General features: G+C 40.0%; 1 protein-coding gene across 2 annotated transcripts in view; it reads left to right on the plus strand.

Moving 5' to 3' along the window:
- Positions 1 to 2,684: 2,684 nt before the first annotated feature.
- The window catches only part of CDKAL1 (CDKAL1 threonylcarbamoyladenosine tRNA methylthiotransferase), a 695,935-nt gene continuing 675,312 nt past the window's right edge, over positions 2,685 to 23,307 (plus strand). The window contains exons 1-4 of one of the 2 annotated variants that reach the window (XM_019030135.2): positions 2,685 to 2,835; positions 3,613 to 3,656; positions 14,290 to 14,467; positions 16,553 to 16,665. In XM_019030135.2, the coding sequence (XP_018885680.1) occupies positions 14,295 to 14,467; positions 16,553 to 16,665 (286 nt within the window). In that variant the 5' untranslated portion in view covers positions 2,685 to 2,835; positions 3,613 to 3,656; positions 14,290 to 14,294. The remainder of the gene's footprint in view (positions 2,836 to 3,612; positions 3,657 to 14,289; positions 14,468 to 16,552; positions 16,666 to 23,307) is intronic. The other variant, XM_055391283.2, reaches the window with a different exon arrangement.

The raw sequence follows: 23,307 nt of genomic DNA on the forward strand, positions 1-23,307 counted from the left end.
AGCGTTTTACCGTGTTAGCCAGTATGGTCTTGATCTCCTGACCTCGTGATCCGCCCACCTTAGCCTCCCAAAGTGCTGGGATTACAGCCATAAGCCATCGTGCCTGGCCTTTTTTTTTTTAATCTTTTTGAGACGGAGTTTCGCTCTTGTTGTCCAGGCTGGAGTGCAATGGTGTAATCTTGGCTTACTGCAACCTCCACCTCCTGGGTTCAAGAGATTCTCCTGCCTCAGCCTCCTGAGTAGCTGGGATTACAGGCATGCGCCACCACAGCCAGCTAATTTTGTATTTTTAGTAGAGACAGGGTTTCACCATGTTGGTCAGTCTGGTCTTGAACTCTTGGCCTCAGGCGATCCACCCGCCTCGGCTTCCCAAAGTGCTAGGATTACAGGCGTGATCCACTGCACCCGGCCTTACCTGGTTGTTTTTCAAAGGTTGTACAGATACTATAAATATATTTAACCAATACTCTATTGAGGAGGAGCCGGAGAGGGTTTGCAGTCTTTTGCTATTATAAGCAATGCTTAAAAAAATACTCTGGAACATAGGTCATTGTAAGCAATGCTTAAAAAAATACTCTGGAACATAGGTCATTATGTATATTTCTGTAAGGTAAATTCCTAGAGGTGGGGTTACTGACTTCAAAGGATTTAGACTAAAGGTGCTTAAAGAGAGAGGTTTCACCTGTTAGTTAGTTGTTGTAGCCAAAACTTGAAAACATCCTTTCTTCCTCTTTTTTCGTACCTATCAATCACCAAGTCTTGCTGCTGTTACCTCCTCAATTTGTTTAAATCTGTCCTTCCTTCCCATTCCTCCCAGCCAACAACTCAATTTAGGCTTTTACTATTTCTTCATGTCTGAAATATCGTCCTCAAACCCATTGTCCTGAGGGAATAATCTGCTCAAACACATTCATGTTGCCTACTACATACATCCAGGATTAAGTCTAATGCCTTTGAGTACACGAGGTTCACCTTGATCTAGTCCCTGTGCTTCCCTTTCTCTGGCAGACTTCTCCCATCACCAGCTTCACTCTCTCCGCTTTTACACTGTAGAATAATTCATCATTTCAGGCCTCCTTGCTTTTGCTCTGGCTGACTCTCCAGCTTGGAATGCCTTCATCCATTTCCCTTACTTCACCTTTGTGTTCCTGTGCATTCATCTTTCATAGTGATTGCTATTCTCTACTGAAATGAATTTTCTCAAAATAGCCTGCAATTGCAATAGGCAGTACTTTTTTTCTTTCTTTTTAGCTCTAGCATCTATCACAGTGCTTGCGGTCATGGGGTATGTACTCAGTAAAATTTCCTTTACTGAACTCAACTAGATCTTGGGGGAAAAGGGGTGGAGTCATTCATTCATTCATTCATTCATTCAACATATGTTTATTGAGAAGCTATAAACATAGGCACAAGGTTATGTGCTAGGTAGTGCGATTACAACCAAGAAGATAACCCAGGGCCTACTTTTGGTCTAGTGAAAGAGATGGAATTAGATGGGTATGGTGGTGTGCACCTGTAGTCCCAGCTACTTGGGAGGCTAAGGCATGAGAATCTCTTGAGGCTAGGAGGGAGAGGTTGCAGTGAGCTGTGATGGTAACACTGTAATCCAGCCTGGGTGACAGAAGAAGACCCTATCTAAAAAAAAAAAAAAGAAAAAAAGTAGGGCAACATAAATACACAATTTTAATTTAGGTGGGTAAAGACAACAGTGGACCCCAGGGCACAGTTTAGATTATTTTATGGATATGGATAAACAGAGAAAAGGGTTTTTTTTTTTTTTAATCTATTTTAGAGACTGGGTCTCACTGTGTTGCCCAGGTTGTTTTCAAACTTCTGAGCTCAAGTGATCCTCCCACATCAGCCTCTTGAGTAGATGGATGGCATTTTAATTAGATGAAATTGTACTAGGAAAGGCATTTGCAAAACAAAGTAATTGCCCCAAATCACTATGAAACCCTAAGTCAGGCATAAAACTCACGATTTCTGACCCTTCTTCATGGCCTATTGCCTCCTATTACCTTTACTTTTTCAAGTAAAGATATTCTTCTGGTAAACACATGGTCAAATACAGTGTCTTGGGTAACGAATAGTAAAGTGAGATAACATATGTAGAGAAAGCGGGTGAGAATCCGTACTCCATAAAAGTATTTTCTTTCCATAGGTGTCTGCTAAACTGCCATCTAAGTTTTCCAAAACAAAAAACAAAAACACTTGTGTGGTGCTCAATGATGTATATTAAGTGAAACCTACCAACTGACCTTTATCCTTTCCTTCCTGTTTTTTAAATATTAAAGAAGAGACCTCTTTTCACAAGTGATTGAGGAGGCTAGTAAAATGCAGTGAAAAGAGCAAGTTCTTTGGGAGTCAGACAGCATCGGATCCAGCCCAGAGCGCAGCACGACTAGTAGAGTAACTTAGATTAAGTCCTTAAACTTTCAGTGTCCTCTTTTGTAAACTGGGAATAATAATAATAATAATAAATAAATAGTGAAATAATATTTATGCAAAGTACTTAGCACAGTGTCTAACACATAAAAGCTTAGGAGAAGTTGGCTATTAAGCATTTCTAGGAACCCGAGGACTCAGGGTTGTTATTTTAGTTCTTGGAATCAAAGGAACTTGAAGCGTAGTCATTCCTAAACTAAGTTAAACCAGAACTAGCGCTTTCAGCAATGATGTAATTTGATCTCTTCGGGCCACCGTCGCTGAGCATGCGTAAATAAACGTGGCGGGACGTATGTGTCATGGCGCTCTCCATCTAAAGTCTGTGCAGCTTCCGGAGAGTGGCGGGTTGATTTTCTCACTTTGGACTGGTTTTTACTTCCAGACTTCTGGGTAAGGGTGGCCGATGGGTCCATGTGGGGCAGAGTGTGGCCACAGCTCCTTTTATGGCCAAGCCTTGTTTCTCCAGTTTCAGTTTTTCTTGGGCTGTTTGCAAATTTGTTTCGCAGTTAAAAGGGGATTTGCCAGCTGGGATGGGGGAATTGGGAGGCAGATGGGGCTTCCAGCAGCGAGGATAGGGTCGTCGGCCTCAGGTGCCGCTCTCCAGTTAGGAGTATTTTAGGCTCCTCGTTCCTTATTGTCAGGTTTAACTTCATTTGTTCTCCCACTTTATACCTTAGTGAATTTGTAGATGTGACAAGGCTTTCGCAGTTACATAGCTTTCCCAGATCAGTATGTTAAGAATTTAAGCAGAAGTTATTGAGAAAAGCAGGTGTCTTGCTTTTTCACTTTTCGTTCTTATTTGCTCATAAAACCTTTTTCTGAATCTCGGGACGACAGTTATCTTTCGGATGGAACGTGATCTGGATGTCTACCTACCTTATTGACTTAATCCTGTTTAGTAGTGGTTGGTTACTCGCACTATTGCAGACGTGTTGCGGTGCTGAATACAACATTTATTACTAAAGCCAGACACTGGATCACAGTCACGGCAGATGTCAGCACACCTGTTGTAATCAGTAAGAAGTTACAAGTAGTATGGAGCATCATTAATCCTGCTGTATAAAGCAGTCTTTTATGGAGTCTGATTCCTTTTAAGTAAAGAATCCTTACAGTGGTTTTGTGAACTTTTTGGGTGCTTGCTTTTCCTAATCAATTTTTATTTTCCAGACTCATCTTTCAAGAGGACTTTAGACTAATTGCAGATAATTAAGGTACTGATTTATCTTAAACCTTTTATGTTTGAGTGCTGTGCGTATTTCTGCATGTTAGAAAATGCAGAGAGGTAGCCTAATGTTTTAGCTATTTGCCACTATCATGTTATGGAAACATTGTGCTTTACATAGCATTAAATCGAAGAGATATTTTCATTAATTTTACTTAACCTTTCATTTTCTTTCACCAGCATTGACCATGTCCACTTTTTTGAGATGCCCTTTTCATTTGCCTTCCATGGCCCATGGATTTTTTTCCTTGTCTGGTGGCTGCTTCTTGGAATCCATTATAAGCTGATTTTCCTTTATCTGGCAGTTAAATTTGGAGTCTCTCAAGTCGTGGTCTTGTACCTTCTCCTACCTCTGTTCTCTTTTTCTTCCCCTCTGGGTGATGTAATCCACATGCCTGTCAACAGTTATTTGTCTTTTTGATTCTACCCATCCTAATGGGTATGAAGTGGTGTATTATTGTGGTTTGGATTTCCATTTCCCTGATGGCTCATGATGTTGACATCTTTTCATGTGCTTATCAGCCATTTGTATGTGTGTGTTTTTGAGACACGGCTTCCCTGTGCCACCCAGGCCAGAGTGCAGTGGCTCGATTACGGCTCACTGCAGCCTTGACCACCTGGTCTCAAGTGATCCCACTTCAGCCTCCCAAGTAGCTGGGACTACAGGTGCATGCCACCATGCCCGGCTAAATTTTACTTTTTTTGTTTTTTTGTAGCGATAGGGTCCGTGTTGCCTAGGCTCTGGCCTTGTACTCCTGGCCTGAAGTGATCCTGCCACCTTGGCTTCCCAGTGTTGGGATTATAGGCATGAGCCTCTGCACCTGGCCCATTTCTGTATCTTCTTCATCTAATCTGTTTTTCCTTTTGTTGCTTGTGCTTTTCGTTTCTTAGCTAAGAAAGAAGGGCCTACTCTAACATCATAAAGATTTGTGCTTATGTTTTTTTCTAAGAGTTTCATAATGTTAGCTCCTAAATTTAGGTCTATGATCCATTTTCGGTTAATTTTTGTATATGATGTGAAATAGGGCTCCAACTTTATTTTTTTACATGTTGCTATCCAGTTATCCCAGCGTCATTTGTTGAAAAAAAAACTATGATTTCCCCGTTGAATTGTCTAGGTTATGTATATTTGACATACATTCTAGGTGGTTTTTATGAAAGAATAATTCTGGGACTGTGATTATCAAACTTTAATTCAGATCAAAATCACCTAGAGGGCCTGTTAAATATTGCTAGGTTTTACTCAAAATATCTGATTTAGTATGTCTGGAGCGGAGTTCAAGAATTTTCATTTCTGGCTGGGCATGGTGGCTCATGCCTGTAATCCCATACTTTAGGGGCCAAGATGGGAGGAGTTTGAGACCAGCCTGGACAACAAAGCAAGACCTTGTTTTTACAAAAAAATTGAAAAAGAAAAAATGTTCATTTCTAACAAGTTCCCCATGATGCTACTCCAGCTGATGTGGAAACTACACTTTGAAAACCACTGGACATTGCTTTGCAGCTGTGGCTGTACACATGAGAATGACTGGAAAGTTTTTAAAAGATATTGATGCCCAGGCTCCATTCTCAGAGATTCATTCAGCTACCTTGGGGCTTAGTTGGGAATTTTCTTTTTTTTTCTTTTGTTTTTGTTTTTGTTTTGAGACAGAGTCTCGCTCTGTCGCCCAGGCTGGAGTGCAGTGGCGTGATCTCGGCTCACTGCAAGCTTAGTTGGGAATTTTCAAAAGCTCTTCAGGTGAATAGAATGAGTGTTGAAGATGAGAACCATTACCGTGGAATCGTGGTTCTTAATTAGGGATCTATAGTGGAATTACCTGGACAGTTTCTGTGTTCACATACTTCAGTTCTACTCTTGGAGATTCTAATTCAGAATGGAACCTGGAGATTTGCTATGATAAAAAGCTTCCTGCTGGGTGCAGTGGCTCACGCCTGTAATCCCAGCACTTTGGGAGGCCAAGGCAGGTGGATCACCTGAGGTTGGGAGTTCAAGACCAGCCTGACCAACATGGTGAAACCCCGTCTCTATTAAAAATACAAAATTAGCTGGGCATGGTGGCAGGTGCCTGTAATCCCAGCTACTTGGGAGGCTGAGGCAGGAGAATTGCTTGAACCCAGGAGGCACAGGTTGCAGTGAGCCGAGATCGTGCCATTGCACTCCAGCCTGGGCAGCAAGAGTGAAACTCTGTCTCATAATTACAAAAAAAAAAAAAAAAGCCTCCCTAATAACTCACCTATGTAAGTAACCACTGCTCTAGGATATTGCATCCTCCTTCTTCCTATCATTTTCAGTATTTTCCTTTTCAATGACTCTATTTTTATTCCCTTTATCAAATTTGATTTCCTCTACCTTTGAGAAAAATTTTTAATGATCCTTTTGCTCCATTTAGCTATTATGCTGCTTTCCTTTTATTCTCAAACTTTCATTTCCATATGATTTAATTAAAAATTTCTGAAGGCTAAACAATTCCCTCTATCAGTTTGTTCAAAGTAAAACCTTTAGCTTATTAATAGTGATGAGTGAGATTATCTAGGTACTTATGATATACAGCCAGGTTTATGCTACATAATGCTGATATGCAGCGTTATATTTATCTTTTTTGAGTGAATATCTCCAAATGAAATTGCTGGCTCGAAGGATATACGTATGTTTGGTATAATTGTCAGGTTGCCCTCCAGAAGGGGTGTACCAGTTTTTCTGTGCTTTCAGCTAAGAGTTTTTGTCAGCTTTGTATCAGTGAGGCAGCTGAAAAATAACTTATTGTTTCAATACTTGTTGTTAGTGTGGTTGAGCATTCTTTCCTCTTTTTTTTTTCTTTTTTGTGTATTTGTATTTCTTAAGTGAACTGCCTGTTTTTCCTATGCGCATTGTTTTCTGGAATGTGGTTACTTATTAGTGTCACATTAGATTCTTGCATAGTTTGTACTTTGCCAGTGAGGCAAAGCCATAGTGGGAAGAGCATGGTATTGAGAGGATGCCTAGGTTCTGATTTCTAGCTCTATCAGTGTACAAATCCTTTTGCTTCAGTGGACTCCAGTTCTGTAAGATAAGAAGCTTAGCAACTTCTGCTACTCTAACTCTAATGATATGGGATGTCTATTGCAGTGGATTCCTTTCATTCCTCTTTTTCCTTTCTATTTCTCTTCAGTGGATCCACACACTTGTATATGGGATGGCAAAATTGTGTAATTAAAAAATATGGCTTTTAATTAATGTTATTTAATTATTCATGATCTGTCAGTAGTTCTTCCGCAATCCAAAGGCACTACCTGGTCCTAGCCTCTCTCATTTAATTATTTCACAGAATAGTGGTGATAGAAGAAATCCTAGGGGTTGGGCATTTACTTCAGCTTCCCACCCAGTGTAGAATTTCCTGCTGTGTCATAGAAAGACTAGCTAAATTCAACTTAAGCATTGCGTTCATTCATTTAGTCAGTAACTATTGTGTGCCTGCTATGTGTTAGGCATTGTTAGAGGTGTTGTAGAGACAGTACTGAAAAGAGATGATGCCTTTGTGCTTAAGAAGCTTACATTGTAATGAGGAAGATACAATTATATATGTGGTGTCAGGTAGGTAAGCACAATGAAGAAACATGAAACAAAAGCAGGGTTAGAAGCAGTGAAAGTGTGGGCATGCTTGGGCAGCGTGGTTATTTTAGATAAGGTAGTAGGAAAGGCCTCTCCGAGGAGATGTTGTTTGAGTGAAGAAGTGGGTGGGAAGACATACTTATCTGGGGGCTGATATTCTGGCAGAGGAATAGCAATTATGAAGGCTTCCGAGTCAGAAACTAATTTGGCATACTCAGAATATCTATATCCATATATTGCCCGACTGTGTAGTCTGCAGTAAAAGTATTTATTGAGAACCTGCAATGTGCTAGACATAGTTCTAGGCACCTGGGATAAAACAGTGAACACCTCACACGAAAACCTTTACCCTCACGAAGTATGTATTCTAGTAAGATAAACAGTTAAAAAATTATTAAAACATTGGAAGCAGATGATTAAGTGCTACAGTTTAAAAAAAGGCAGGAAAGGGGCATAGGAAGAGGGTGTGTGGTGAGGTGGGGGTGTTGGTTGGAAAGTCCTCTCTTGTTACACTTGAGCAAAGTCCTTAAGGGCTTGAGTGAGTGAGCCATTCAGGTGTCTTAAGTAAGAGCATTCCAGGCAAGAATAAGACTGTGAAATGAATGCATATCTAGTGGGTACGAAATAACAAAGCCTGCATGACTGAGGGGAGCGTGGTAGGAAGTGGGGCCAGAGATGCAGCAGGAGGCTGATTATATATGTCATTGCAGATCTTTGTAGTGATTTTGGCTTTTTACTCTGCTATGGAATACCACTGGAAGGGTTTGATTGAGAAGCTTGAGATGAACTTAGGTTTTAAAGGGATCCCTGACTTCTGTGCTGAAAATGTTCTTGTAGAGTTTAAGGATAGAAGCAAGGATATTAGGGATTGTAATAATCCAGACAAGAGGTGATGTTGGTTTGGACCAAGAGTGTAACAGTGGGTATGGTCACAAATAGATTCTGAATATGTTTTGAAGGTACAGCCAACAGGATATTGTTGATTGATTGGATTTAGGGTGACAGAAAGAGGGGAGTGCAGGATTTTTGGCCTGAGCAGTAGAAGATTGGGATTGTCTTTTTTTTTTTTTTTTTTTTTTTGAGACAGAGTCTCACTCTGTTGGCCAAGCTGGAGTACAGTGGTGAGATCTTGGCTCACTGCAACCTCTGCCTCCTGGGCTCAGGCAATTCTTCTGCCTCAGCCTCCCAAGTAGCTGGGATTACAGGCGCTCGCCACTATTCCTGGCTAATTTTTTGTATTTTGGTAGAGATGGGGTTTCACCATGTTGGACAGGCTGGTCTTGAACTCCTGACCTCGTAATTCACCCACCTCGGCCTCCCAAAGTGCTGGGATTACAAACATGAGCCACTGCGCCCAGCCGGGATTGCCATTAAATGAAATGGGACAAGTTGTAAGAGGATCTGGTAAGGTAGGGAGAAGATCAGGAATTCTGTTTTCACTTTGACTTTTTTTTTTTTTGAGATGGGGCTTCGCCCTTTGTCGCCCAGGCTGGAGTGCAGTGGTGCGATCTCAGCTCACTGCAGCGTCTGCCTCCTGGGTTCAAGCGATTCTCCTGTTTCAGTCTCCCGAGTAGGTGGGATTGCAGGTGCCCACCACCATGCCTGGCTAATTTTTGTATTTTTAGTAGAGACAAGGTGTCACCATGTTGGCCAGGCTGACCTCCAACTCCTGACCTCAGGTGATCCATCCGCCTCAGCCTCCCAAAGTGTTGGGATTACAGGCGTGAGCCACCGTGCCCAGCCCTGTTTTAACTTTTTAAGTTTGAAGGAATTATTAGACATTCAAGCAGTGGTGTGGAATAGGCAGTTGAACGTCTGAGTCTGAAGCTCGGGGGAAGAATGGGGCTGGTTATATAAGCATATACGTAGTTGATATTTCAAGGCCATGGGACTGGATGAGGTCACCTAGGGAGTGCCTGAAACTAGAGAAGAGTTCCTGTAACAGAGCCATGGGGGCATTCTAATGGTGAGAAGTTGGAGAGATGAACAGAGGAGGCTGGAGCTAGGAGAGTGTGGCATCCTGGAAAGTAGTGCAATTTCTTACTGCAGTTCTTCAGTCTTTAATAATGCACACTGTGAATGGGTAAGGAAGCAGAATTTTCTAAATTTATTTGACCACAGAACCATTTTTTTTTTTTTCCAGATAGGTAGTAAATAATTAGAACCAATTTGGGAAAGACTAACCTGGTTCATTTCACCCTACCTGGATGGCTGAGTTGGCCAGGGCTCTTTTTTGCAAGAACAGAATACCCACCTCAAACTGATTTAAGCCACAGGCTCGCATGACTGGGCAGAGCAGGGCTGCATTTGGCTTCAGGCATTTGTTGGATTCAGATGCTCAAATAGTGTCAGTATGGTTCTTTATCTTTCTAGATCTTATTAGGCTTCATTCCTTAAGTAGGCTTCCTCCCTGTAGCAGACAAGAGGGCTCTGGTATCCCCAAGTTGACATCCTCCCAACTTAGCCACTTCAGTGACAAGAGAAGCTATCTTCTGTTAACACTAGCGTAGAATCCTCACAGTGATTCTTACTGGCTAGGCTTCTCATGACTGACCCTGAACTGGTCATTGTGGCCAGGAGGATGAGTTACCCTGGCAAGCTTGGGTCTTGTTCTCCATTCCAGTGTCTAGGGAAAGGGAAGTCTGTGATTGACAGTCTTTTTTTTTTTTTTTTTTTGAGACTGAGTTTCGCTCTTGTTGCCCAGGCTGGAGTGCAATGGCGCGATCTCGGCTAACCAAAACCTCTGCCTCCCGGGTTCAATTCTCCTGTCTCAGCCTCCTGAGTAGCTGGGATTACAGGCATGCGCCACCACGCCCGGCTAATTTTGTATTTTTAGTAGAGACAGGGTTTCTCTATGTTGGTCAGGCTGATCGTGAACTCCCAACCTCAGGTGATCTGTCCACCTTGGCCTCCCAAAGTGTTGGGATTACAGGCGTGAGCCACCGTTTCCGGCGATTGACAGTCTTACCATGACCACGTGGTATGTATGTTAACTATAATCCAGCCAATCCTTGATGGATTGATGTTTGGTTTATTTCTAATCTTTGGTTCTTACTGACAATATAAAGCTAGCTGAGATTTGAACACAGATTTTTCGGATACCCAGTGCATAATTTGTCATAGCTGTAATGAATACATTACAGAGGAAAGGAGCCTGGCTGGCTGCCACCCTGTTAATTGAATGATGTGAATGGAAGGATGGGAATCCAGCAAATGAGGAGAAGGAAAATTCATCAGAAAGCTTTGAGGACAACTGAAAGAATGTAAGATCCTTAACAATGCAACTCAGATGAGGAACAGTGGTCATTCAATATACACATACTAAGTAGGTAGTAGAGTACCACACAGTGCATGGGCTTGGACTCATCTGTCATGGTATCCTTGTTTGGCTTCTTTGGGCAAGTTAATTTATCTGTGTTTCAGTTTGTTCATCTTTAAAGTGAGGATAGTAATACTATCTACCTAGTAAGAGTCGTTGTGAATGGTTGATGAGATGACCCTATAAAGGACTTGCCTTGTGTCTGGATATAGTATTACTAGTAGTACTATCAGTAAGTATATACGAGTGTATTCCCCCCCCCATTTTTTTCTTAATTATTTTATTCTAACATAATTACCGCTTTACCTGCAGTTGTAAAACTTATGCAGAGATCCTTGTACACTTTACCCAGGTCTCCCGTTGGTAACATCTTGCAAAACTACAATACAATACAGTATCACAACCAGGATATTGACATTGATACAGTCAGGATAGAAAACATTTCCATCATCACAAGGATTCCTCATGTTGCTCTTTTATAGTCATACCCATTCTCCTCTCGCCCTGTTCTTTAATCCCTGGCAACTACTATTCTGTTCTCCATTTCCATAATTTTCTCATTTCAAGCATGTTATATAAAAGTGATCATACAGAATGTAACCTTTTGGGATTGACTTTCTTCATTCAGCATAATTCTCTGGAGAGTCATCCAGGTTGATGCATATGTCATTAGTACATTTCTTTTTATAGCTCAATAGTATTCCATGGTATGGATGTACCACACTTTGTTTAACCATTCACCTTTTGAATGGCATCCAGGTGGTTTCCAGATTTGGGCTATTACAAAGAAAGCTGCTGTAAACATTCATGTACAGGTCTTTGTCTGAATACAAGTGTTTATTTCTCTTGGATAATTGCCCAGGAGTACAATTGCTGGGTTGCATCATAGTCATATGATTTGTTTAAGAAAACACCAAACTGTTTACTGGAGTGGCTATACCATTTGTCATTCCCTCCAGGACTGTATGAATGATGCAGTTTCTTTGCATCCTTGCCAGTGTTTGGTGGTTTCACTGTTGTCTGTTTTATCCATTCCGAAAGGTGTATACTGATACCTCATTGTGGTTTTAGTTTCCATTTGTGTGCTTATTTGCCCTCTGTATATTCTCTTGAAATGTCTTTTGTCATTTTCTTTTTACGGTTGTGTTTTGACACTAGTTCTTTGTCAGATATGTGGTTTGCAAATATTTTCTTCCACTCTGTAGTTTGACTGTTTGACTTTTCAGCCTCTTAATAGGGTCTTTCTTAAAGCAAAAGTTTTAAATTTTAATGACATTCAATTTATTACTTTTTCTTTTTATGGATTGTGCTTTTGGTGTCACATCTGGTAACTTTTTACCTATCCCTAAGTCCAGAAGATTTTCTCCTGTGATTTTTTTCTAAAAGTTTTATAATATTATGTTTTACATTTTTTTTTTTTTTTTTTTTGGAGACAGAGTCTCACTGTGTCACCCAGGCTGGAGTGCAGTGGTACAATCTCGGCTTACTGCAACCTCTGCCTTGTGGGTTCAAGCAATTCTCCTGCCTCAGCCTCCCAAGTAGCTGGGATTACAGGCGTGCACCAACACACTCAGCTAATTTTTTGTATTTTTAGTAGAGACACGGTGTGACCATGTTGGCCAGGCTGTTCTTGAACTCCTGACCTCAAGTGATCCACCCGCCTCGGCCTGCCAAAGTGCTGGGATTATAGGTGTGAGCCACTGCGCCCAGCCTATGTTTTACATTTAAGTCTATGATCCATTTTGAATTAATTTTTGTATAAGGTGCAAGACTTAGGTCAAGGTTCATTTTTTGCCTATAAATGTCCACTTGCTCCAGCACGAATTGTTTAAAAAGCAATCTTTCCTCCATTTAATTGCTTTTGTGGAATATTTGTGTAGGTCTGTTTCTGGGTTTTCTGTTATGTTCCATTGATCTATATTTCTATCCCTCTACCAATACCACAGTCTCAATTATAGCTATCTAATAAGTCTTAAAATTGGGTAGACCAGTTCTTCTTACTTTACTCTTCTCAAAATTGTTTTAAATATATTAGTTTCTGTACATTTCCATATAAAATTTAGGACAGTCTTATCTATACCTACAAAAAAATCTTGCTGGGATTTTGATAGGGATTATTTTAAACTTGTGTATCAGTTTGGTCTCCACTGACACTGCAAAACTTCATTACTGGTCGGTTGGTTGGTTTGAATGTCCAGGATCTCTCCAGGGCCTTCTCTGATTCTACACTAGTGGAGTGTGTTGGGGTGCTTGATTGTAGGTAGAAGTCAAAACTCTCCCCACTTGGCCTTTGTAGCGTGCCTGGGGGTGGGATTACAGTTTTGCGTGTGTATGTGTGTGTGTGTGTGTGTTTGTGTTTGGCTGGAGTAGAATGATTATTATCTAAAACTTTTCTGTCTTCCTAGGCTGCCCTTTGTATAGTTCTTTAACGAGAAAGCAGGCTTTTATTGGGGGATTTTATTGTTGGCATCTCTTGCCATTTCTGATTGCTGGGATCTTTAGTTCCATGTCTGAGCTGTAGGAGGCAGAAGAAAACCCAAGGAACTCATCATCATATTCCTTGGGTCCTGAGGTTCGTAGCCAGTCTGCCTTATGCTTGTTTTATATATAGTGTCCAGAGTTTTATTTGTATTTTGCTGGCGGGGCAGGGAAAAATGTGCTTATCTTCTTGCAAGCTGTGTCCACATTTTCTTCTTTTAATTATAAAAATTTTGAATATTTAGAAAAGTCGTATAGGATAATAAACATGAACCTATCTAGTTTCTAGTTTTAAGAGTTGTAAATGCTTTTCAGTATGTCTTAATCTATTTTTTCTTCTTTTTTGAGATGGAGTTTTGCTCTGTTGCCCAGGCTGGAGTGCAGTGGTGCACTCTCGACTCACTGCAATCTCTGCCTCCTGGGTTCCAGCGATTCTCCTTCCTCAGCCTCCCAAGTAGCTGAAACTGCAGGTGTACACCACCATGCCTGGCTAATTTTGTACTTTTAAAAGAGATGGGGTTTCACCATGTTGGCCAGGCTGGTGTCAAACGCCTGACCTCAAGTTATGCGCCCACCTCCCCAAAGTGCTGGGATTATAGGCATAAGCCACCCAAAGTGCTGGGATTACAGGCATAAGCCACTGTGGCTAGCCAGTCTATTTTTTCTGAGGTCCTTTTAAAGTAAATTATAGACATAATGACATTTCACTTTTAAATATTCAATATGCATCTCTAAAAAATAAAATTTTTGAATATAAGGACAATACTTTATATTGAATGATTTATAATAACTTCTTCATATTGTCTAATATCCAGCTTATATTCTGATTTCCCTAGTTATTCCCAAAATTTCTTATAGCTTGACGGACAAAGAAGAAACAATCAAGAACATGAACTGCATTTAGTTGTTAGGCTTTTACGCTTCCCGTTATCTGAAACAGTTCCTCTCCTACTTTTTCCTACTTGACCTTGATTTGTTGAAGAAATAGTTCCTGTTGAACCTTGGAATGTCCCATTGTCATTAGGGTTTTGTCTGATTGTTTCGTTGTGTTTCTTTTTTCAATATACCCAAGATAGTACTTCATCCTTGTGTTTCTTTATCTCTTGTATTTTCTATAAATTTGAAGTAAGATCCAAAGGCTTGATTAGATTCAAATTTGGTGAGAATATTTCATAAATGATGCTACGCTAAGCAGATTTTCATAAGTTGATTTTATTTATAACTTTTATGTGGTAGAGAATATGCCTTCTGCATCCTGTGATACACCACTGGATGACATCGAAGATATCGTGTCTCAGGAAGATTCAAAACCACAAGATAGGCATTTTGTAAGAAAGGATGTTGTCCCGAAGGTACGAAGGCGAAATACCCAAAAATATTTGCAAGAGGAAGAAAACAGTCCACCAAGTGACAGGTAAGCTTTTTTCCTTGAAATTATATTCATTTTCTTTTTTTTTCTTTTGAGACAGAGTCTTGCTCTGTCGCCCAGGCTGGAGTGCAGTGGTGTGATCTCGGTTCACTGCAACCTCCTCCTCCTGGATTCAAGCGATTCTCCTGCCTCTGCCTCCCTAGTAGCTGTGATTACAGGCACACACCACCATACCTGGCTATTTTTTGTATTTTTAGTAGAGATGGGGTTTCACCATGTTGGCCAGGCTGGTCTTGAACTCCTAACCTCAGGTGATCTGCCCACCTTGGCCTCCCAAAGTACTGGGATTACTGGCCTGAGCCACTGAGCATGGCCGAAATTATATTCATTTTCATTCCAGGGAGAAGCTGACATTACTGGTCTGTGTGATATATATAATGTCTCTTCATTAGAATCTTTGAACTTTTGATAGGGAATACAAGTTGTGTATCACTTATCTGAAATGCTTGAGACCAGAAGTGTTTCAGATATCACATTTTTTTTTTTTGGATTTCGGAATATTTGCATTACATACTTTCCAGTTGAGTATTCCTAATGCAAACATCTGAAATGCTCCAGTGAGCATCCTTTGAGTATCATTTTGGCACTCAAAAAGTTTCAGATTTTAGAGCATTGTGGATTTTGAATTTTTGAATTAAAGAAGCTCAACCTGTATGTAGATTTTTTTTTTATTTGAATGATTTTAAATTTGGCAAGGTAATTGGTTAAAAAGAAATGAGATGTCAAATTGGATGTTCCTAGAAGATAGCCTTGGGCAATAGGGATCTCTTGGATATTACTGTAGTTGATATGTAAGTCTGTGTTATTTCCAAATAAAATTTTTACCAGAGTTTGTGATTCTTATGAGACAGTAGTATTTTGTACATTTGAATTTTCTTAGCTGATTTTCAAATACCTGTGGATCAGGTAAAGGCAGTGGGCACAAATAAATTATTGCCCTATTTACGCTATTATAGTAGATCTCTAGTCCGTGAAATTTTGATACAACCTAACCAGAAAGGATAAAGTAATTATATGGTTTTAATTAGCCTATATTTGTTTATCTAGTCAACTGCTGAACTTTATAATCTGCTTATTTTGTTGGGAAACTAAGCTTTTAAATTCTTTGAATTTAAAATTTGCTTATATTTTAATGACTGAAGTTTATAAAATTTGTCCTAAATGTGTCCTTAAGGTAATTTTTATTTACTTATAAATTATTAGAGCAATCCAAGTTGAAAGTCCTTTTTTTCCCCTAAAAGTACTACCTTATTTTTAGAACTCTGATTTTATAGAGTGCTTTTAATAATGCTTTAGGATGACAGTTTTTAACTTTAAGTTATTTATATCTGTAAGTTTTAAGGAAGCTACAGATTGCTACTAGTATGTAGGAATCTGTAAACAGACATACTTTTCTTTATTTGCCATTGCTGCTAGAACCACTTTCTTTCCTATTGTTATTTTTGTGTACCTTTCCAGGAGTTGAACTTAGCGTTAGTAAGTTAGTAGTATGAATTTAAAATGCAATTCAGAGAAAAAGGAGATTTTTTTATGTAGAGTGTTAACTTCTTAGAATTCTGTGGTTATTTTATCTTGATTTTAGACTTGTGATATAACAACAGATTTTGAGTTAAGTTGGTGCGTTTAATGAATAGCTTTTGAATGGATTGTAGTGAGTTTGTTTTTTGTGTAATATATCTTAAAATCATCTAGTGGTTTTTATTTTAAAAATAACTCAATGAGGTTGGGTGTAGTGGTGGCTCACGCCTATAATTCCAGCACTTTGGGAGACAAGGTGGGAGGATCACTTGAGCCCAGGAGTTCAAGATCAGCCTGGACAGCATAGTGGGCCACTGTCTCTACAAAAAATAAAAAAAATTAACAGATGTGTTGGTGCATGACTGTAGTCCCAGCTACTTGGGAGGCTGAGATGGGAGGATCCCTTAGGCCTGGGAGGTTGAGGTTGCAGTGAGCTGTGGTCACACAGCTGCACTGCAGCCTGGGCAACAGAGTGAGACCCTGGATCAAAAAAAAAAAAAAAAATCACTCAATGAAACTTACTTTTTTTTTTTTTTGTTGATTCCTTAACAGCACTATTCCAGGCATACAGAAAATTTGGATACGAACATGGGGTTGTTCTCATAATAATTCAGATGGAGAATATATGGCTGGACAGCTAGCTGCTTATGGCTATAAAATTACAGGTAATGAGATCTATAATATATTTTATTGATTAAATTTTTCAGAATTAAGTTTTTTAGAGATAAATAGCCTAGCAGTTAAAGGGTATTTTAGCATGACAGTGATTTTAAGGTGAAACACTGATAGTTATTACACATTTTGTAGATAACCATGGATGTCATATTTAAAAAAACTTTTTATTTTGAAATAAGTTTAGACTTTCAGAAAAGTAGTAAAATTAGAGAGTTCACATATGCCCATCACCAAGCTTCCTTTGATATTAACATCTTACGTAGTTGTAATATCATTAATAAACCAGGAAATAAACATTAGTGCATTTCTGTTATCTAAACTGTAGATCGTATTTGAATTTTACCAGTTTTCCCATTAACTTCCTTTTTCTGTCCCAAGATCTAATCTTGGGTCCCACCTTACATGTAGTTTCATGTCCCCTTAGTTTCCTCCAATCTGTGCAGTTTCTTAATTTTTTCTTGTCTTCTGTGACCTTGACACTTCTGAAGAAAACATTTCCTTGATATTGCTGATGAAAATGATTATTATGTAGAATGTCCTTCAACTTGAATTGGTCTTTTTCTCATGATTAGAATGAGGTTCTGGGTTTTTGGCAAGCAGAGAACAGAAGCGATACTATATTTTTCTCAGTGCGTCATATCGGGGTCATGATGTCAGTGTGTCTTATACTGGTACACTAACGCATGTCTGCTAGGTTTCTTTCCAATACAGTCACTGTTTTTCTCATTACAACTAATAAATATCCTATTTCTCCTCAACCTTTGGCCTGTTAATTTTAGTATCTACTGGTGGATCTTGTCTGCAACAGTTATTACTGTGGTGTTTACTTAATGGTGATTTTCTGCTATCTTGTTTTCTTTACATTTATATTTATTTATTTATTTATTTATTTATTTATTTATTTATTTACTTTGAGATGGGGTCTCTTTGTGCCCCATTCTGGAGTGCAGTGGCACGATCTCAGCTCACTGCATCCTCTGCCTCCCGGATTCAAGCGATTCTTCTGCCTCAGCCTCCCAAGTAGCTGGGATTACAGGCATATGCCACCATGCCTGGCTAACTTTTGTATTTTTAGTAGAGACGGGGTTTCACCATGTTGGCCAGGCTAGTCTCGAACTCCTGAGCTCAAGTGATCCACTCGCCTCGGCCTCCCAAAGTGCTGGGATTACAGGCGTGAGCCACCGCGCCCAGCCTCCTCTTTACATTTATTAATGGAGTTTTTCTCTAAGGAAGAGCTGTCCATTCTTCTCCATCTTAATTAATTAATTAATTAATTATTTTTTTTTTAGACAAAGTCTCGCTTTGTTGCCCAGGCTGGAGTACAGTGTCGTGATCTCGGCTCACTGCAACCTCCGCCTCCTGGGTTCAAGGGATTCTCCTGCCTCAGCCTCCCAAGTAGCTGGGATTACAGGCATGCGCCACCACACCAGGCTAATTTTTTGTATTTTTTAGAGATGGGGTTTCGCCATGGTAGCCAGGCTGGTCTAGACCTCTTGATCTCAGGTGATTTACCTGCCTTGGCCTCCCAAAGTGCTGGGATTACAGGCATGGGCCACTGCGCCTGGCCCGTCTTAGTTATTTCTATCAGTACAGACTCATGGATATTTATTTTATCCTGTGGATATAGTCTGATACTATCATTACGTATTATGCTGCTTGTTGTTCCAGTCTTGGCCATTAGGATCTTGTTCAGGCTGGCTCCTGTGTCTTTTCAGCATGCCCCCATCTTTTTTTTTGAGCACTTCTTTATTTCCTGGCACCACAAAATGTTCTAATCTCTCATATTTTCCCTTCCCCAGCCTTGGAAGCAACCAGTTTTCCAAGGAGTCCTGATTTTTTTCATTAAGAGAATGGCATTTAGAAAAGGGGATCTGGGCAGTCAATATGCTTGCTCGTTGCCACCCTGAGGTGTCGCTGTTGTGAGGTCCTCTTGGGGGATGGAGCTAGGAATTATGTATGTATAGTAACCCACACATATGCACGCATCTGTAGCTGTTTCTGTATCTATTATGTGTACTAAATGGAACTATAATTCGAATGCTTTGTGACAGGCACTGACCTGGTGCTTTATGTATGTTATCTTGCTTAGTCCTTGAGTTGGAGGAAATATTGGCACCCCTACTTTACAGTTGAGAAAGGAGAGGTTGTGTCTTTTTTTTTTTTTTGAGACAGAGTCTTGCTCTGTCTCCCAGGCTGGAGTGCAGTGGCACGATCTTGGCTCACAGCAACCTCTCAAGGTTGCGTCTTATCTTAAATCATATATGCAGTGAAGTCCTTTGTCACTTCCAAACACTGCTCCTGACCATTGTTCTGTACCTCATGGTTGCCTTTGCATGTGTAATTGGCAAGTCCTAACTATAAGACAGCATGTAATGATTAAGGAGGATTGGAAACCTAGTCCTTGTATCACCCTTTTTCCTTCAGTAACTAAAATATCTTTTTTTTTTTTTTTGAGACGGAGTCTCGCTCTGTCACCCAGGCTGGAGTGTAGTGGTGCAATCTCAGCTCACTGCAAGCTCCGCCTCCTGGGTTCATGTCATTCTCCTGCCTCAGCCTCCCGAGTAGCTGGGACTACAGGTGCCCACCACCATGCCTGGCTAATTTTTTTGTATTTTTTTAGTAGAGACGGGGTTTCACCGTGTTAGCCAGGATGGTCTCGACCCCTTGACCTCGTGATCCACCCGCCTCGGCCTCCCCAAGTGCTAGGATTACAGGTGTGAGCCACCGCGCCCGGCCTAAAATACCTTATGTTATTAATTTTGTATTTTTTATAACATATTCTTTAGATGGCAAAATGAGTCTTAATATTTCTGTCCTTTAAGTTAAAAATGGTCAAAATATGCTTTCAGAATTACTTCTCTATATTCATTAGTAATTTTTAGTATAATTTAGCCTGGGCTTGCCTTACCATATTCTGATGGTGTAATTTGAGTATTAAGAAAATAGAATTTGTTTATTGATTTATATTTATTTATTTTTGAGACAGGTCTCACTATGTTTGCCCAGGCTGGCCCCAAGCTCCTGGGCTCAAGTGGTCCTTCTACCTCAGCCTCCCAAGTAGCTGGGACTACAGTTGTGTGCCTGGCTAAGAAAATACCCTAAGGAAAAAAAAAAAAAAAAAAAAAGGCTGGGTGTGTTGGCTCATGCCTGCTGTAATCCCAGCACTTTGGAGGCCGAGGTGAGAGGGTGGGAGGGTCACTTGAGCCCAGTAGTTTGAGACCAGCATTGGCAACATAGTGAGACCCTGGCCCTGCAAAAATATTCAAAAAGTAGCCAGGCGTGTTGGTCTTTGCCTGTAGTCCCAGTTACTTGAGAGGATGAGGTGGCAGGATCACTTGAGCCTGAGAGGTAGAGGCTGCAGTGAGCTGTTCTGTGCACAGCACTTCAGCCTGGGCAACAGAGTGAGATCCTGTCTCAAAAAAAAAAGTCCCTAAGATAATTTCCTAAAACATAAGGAAAATCAGATATTGACTTTTTCTATGTCATATTAAATATCTAATACATTTTAATTAAATTTTAATCCATTAGCAGTTTGTGTTTGGTCTTGTAACGGTACTTGTCTGTATAAAATAACAGTCCTGTTATGTTTATACAAGAATATTAGGTTTTGTTATACACACCTAATTTTGTTTCTTATTTGGGAATAGTTAAAAGAGAAAATAAGGAAGTAATTACTTGAATGGGAATTTTTTTTTTTTTTTTGCTAATGTAGCATAGTCTGTTGCTTTTATATATTATATGTATTTGTATTAATTTTATAAACTATTGATTGTTCCTACTTTAGAAATTCATAGTTGTTAATTCCAGCCTGGCTTTCATGCAGCAGACTGTGGGAATACTTTCTTCACTAGTCTAGGTGCTATAGGCCCAGGAAATATAAACAGAATTAGCTTTGTTAAGATATTTAAGAAGTAAATCTCTACAGATTTTATATTTAAAGATTTGATATGAATGACTTCTGGATTACCTATGCCAGTAGTCACTTTCATTACTATGGAATAATGAGAATTTATAAAGTTTATTATAGCTTACTAATTGATAATGTTTTCATTAATCAAATGGAAACCTAAAATATTAAATGTGTAACATAAAATAGGTATAAAATATACCTTATGTATAATGTATAGGGAGATTATTGAAAACAGTATGCAGATAAATTATATCAAAATTAGTTCTCAGTAGTCATAGATATTTTTATCATTTGGGGAAGAAAGATTATGTGGGTATGTATTTGAAATTGCTGCTTTTAAATATGCAAATTCACGATATAATTATTCTGTATTAATACTTCATAAGGCCAGGTGTGGTGGCTCACGCCCGTAATCCCAGCACTTAGGAGGCCGAGGTGGGCAGATCACCTGAGATCAGGAGTTTGAGACCAGCCTGGCCAACGTGGCAAAACCCTGTCTCTACTAAAAATACAAAAATTAGCCAGGTGTGGTGGCACACACCTGTAATCCCAGCTACTCCGGAGGCTGAGGCAGGAGGATTGCTTGAACCCAGGAGGCGGAAGTTGCCGTGAGCTGAGATTGCCCCACTGCATTCCAGCCTGGGTGACAGAGTGAGACTCTGTCTCAAAAAAACAAACAAAAAACAACAGCTTCATAAAGCGAACTCTCAGAGCAGTTTGCTGTTGTTCATTGCCTCTTTTCAAACCCTTTTTTATTTTGACTAAAAAGGTGGCTCATAACTTTTTTGTTACGTAGTCTCACTCCGCCGCCCAGGCTGGAGTGCAGTAGCACCATCTCGGTTTACTGCCACTTCTGCCTTCTGGGTTCAAATGATTCTCCTGCCTCGGCCTCCCGAGTAGCTGGGATTACCGGTGTGTGGTACCATGCCTGACTGATTCTTGTATTTTTAGTAGCGATGGGGGTTTTGCCATGTTGGCCAGACTGGTCTCTAACTCCTGGCCTCAAGCGGTCTGCCTGCCTTGGCCTCCCAAAGTGCTGGGATTACAGGCATGAGCCACCGTGCTCGGCCAGCTTTTAAATGATTCTCCTGCCTCAGCCTCCTGAGTAGCTGGGATTACAGGTGTGCGGTACCATGCCTGACTAATTTTTGTATTTTTAGTAACGATGGGGTTTTGCCATGTTGGCCAGACTGGTCTAACTCCTGGCCTCAAGTGATCTGCCCGCCTTGGCCTCCCAAAGTGCTGGGATTACAGGCATGAACCACCGTGTTTGGCCAGCTTTTAAATAAACTATTACAAAATCGTGCCTGCTTGTCTCTCATTCAAAGAATAAAACCTACTGAGGAGAAATGATGTTAGCCCCTAAAACTCAGAACAATTACTTGTATCGTGGGTACGTGGATATGTGATATAATTAGATTTGTATCTTGGGAAGCAATTAAACTTTACCTGTGAGCACCATGGCTTTTTAAAGAAATGAATGTGTTCTCCAAGTAGGCAATTTTTATAGATTAAACTTTTTTTCCAGTCATCCTTTGTTTATTGTTTTTGGATTATTTCTTTGGGAGATGTTGGTAAATTGTTTTCAGTGTGCTCATTGGTGGCAAATCTTCATATCTTGAGAATACATTTAGTATTAGAAAATGGCCATAGGTCATTTGAGGCCAAATCTGGTGAATAAAATATGTGCTATGATGTTGCACAATGCTGTTCTAGTTGAGAATAAATTTTGTCTTAAGTGATTCTGAAATCAGTTCTTAAAGAGTTCTGAAAGAGTAGCTGTGATTCTTACACGTTTTTGGTCTCTTCAGAACCTCACAATCCTTACACAATTTTGTTAAGGAATTCGTAACCACTCCCTAGCCCGATAGTGGAATAGAGGTTTAGGCTTCCAAGGTGACTGCTTTGGGAACAGCCCTCATTTAGATACAGCTGTGTTAGATACAGCTGTGTTATGTTTAGTTTGCGGCCATGCCTCGTGTGAATGAATATTGTATGTGTTTTTAGGTTAGTTGGAAAAAAAAGTCCATCCAAAGACCATTGACTGAGGCTGTGGTTCATAAACACTGAAGAGTAATGGTGTTATGTATATGAAATATTTGTGGACATGCTTACCTAAGTCAGAATAGAGTGTTTAGCCTGGGTGCCCACATTTTCAGAGCAGTTATTTAAAAATTGCTGAGCTGTTAACATTCTTGATAGTTTCTTTGTATATGTGTTTATAGTTTATTCATTTGGCAAACTTCTGTGAACATGATATATGTTACAGAGTAGAGTGCTAAAGAGGTGTAAAGATATGAAATTGAACTAGCCATGGATTCCAGCAGACAAGAAGTTTATTCTTTTTTGGCAAAGGAAAGGCCTTCATATTCTGTGTTAAATCCTAGAAGTTGTTTTAGGAAATACTTAAGCTCATAATGTATTCTTTCACTTTTTGTAATATGGGAGGTAGGACCTGCTTTATTTTTTATTTTTATTTATTTTTATTATTTTCCGAGATGGAGTCTTGCTCTGTTGCCCAGGCTGGAGTGCAGTGGCACGATCTTGGCTCACTGTATCCTCCGCCTCCTGAGTTCAAGCAATTCTCCTGCCTCAGCCTCCTGAGTAGCTGGGATTACAGGCATGCACCACCACGCTCAGCTAATTTTTGAATTTTTAGTGGAGACGGGGTTTCACCTTGTTGGTCAGGCTGGTCTCAAACTCCTTACCTAGTGATCTACCC

This window comes from Gorilla gorilla, chromosome 5 (assembly GCF_029281585.2).
Source record: "Gorilla gorilla gorilla isolate KB3781 chromosome 5, NHGRI_mGorGor1-v2.1_pri, whole genome shotgun sequence".
In the NCBI taxonomy this organism is placed as follows: Eukaryota; Metazoa; Chordata; class Mammalia; order Primates; family Hominidae; genus Gorilla; species Gorilla gorilla.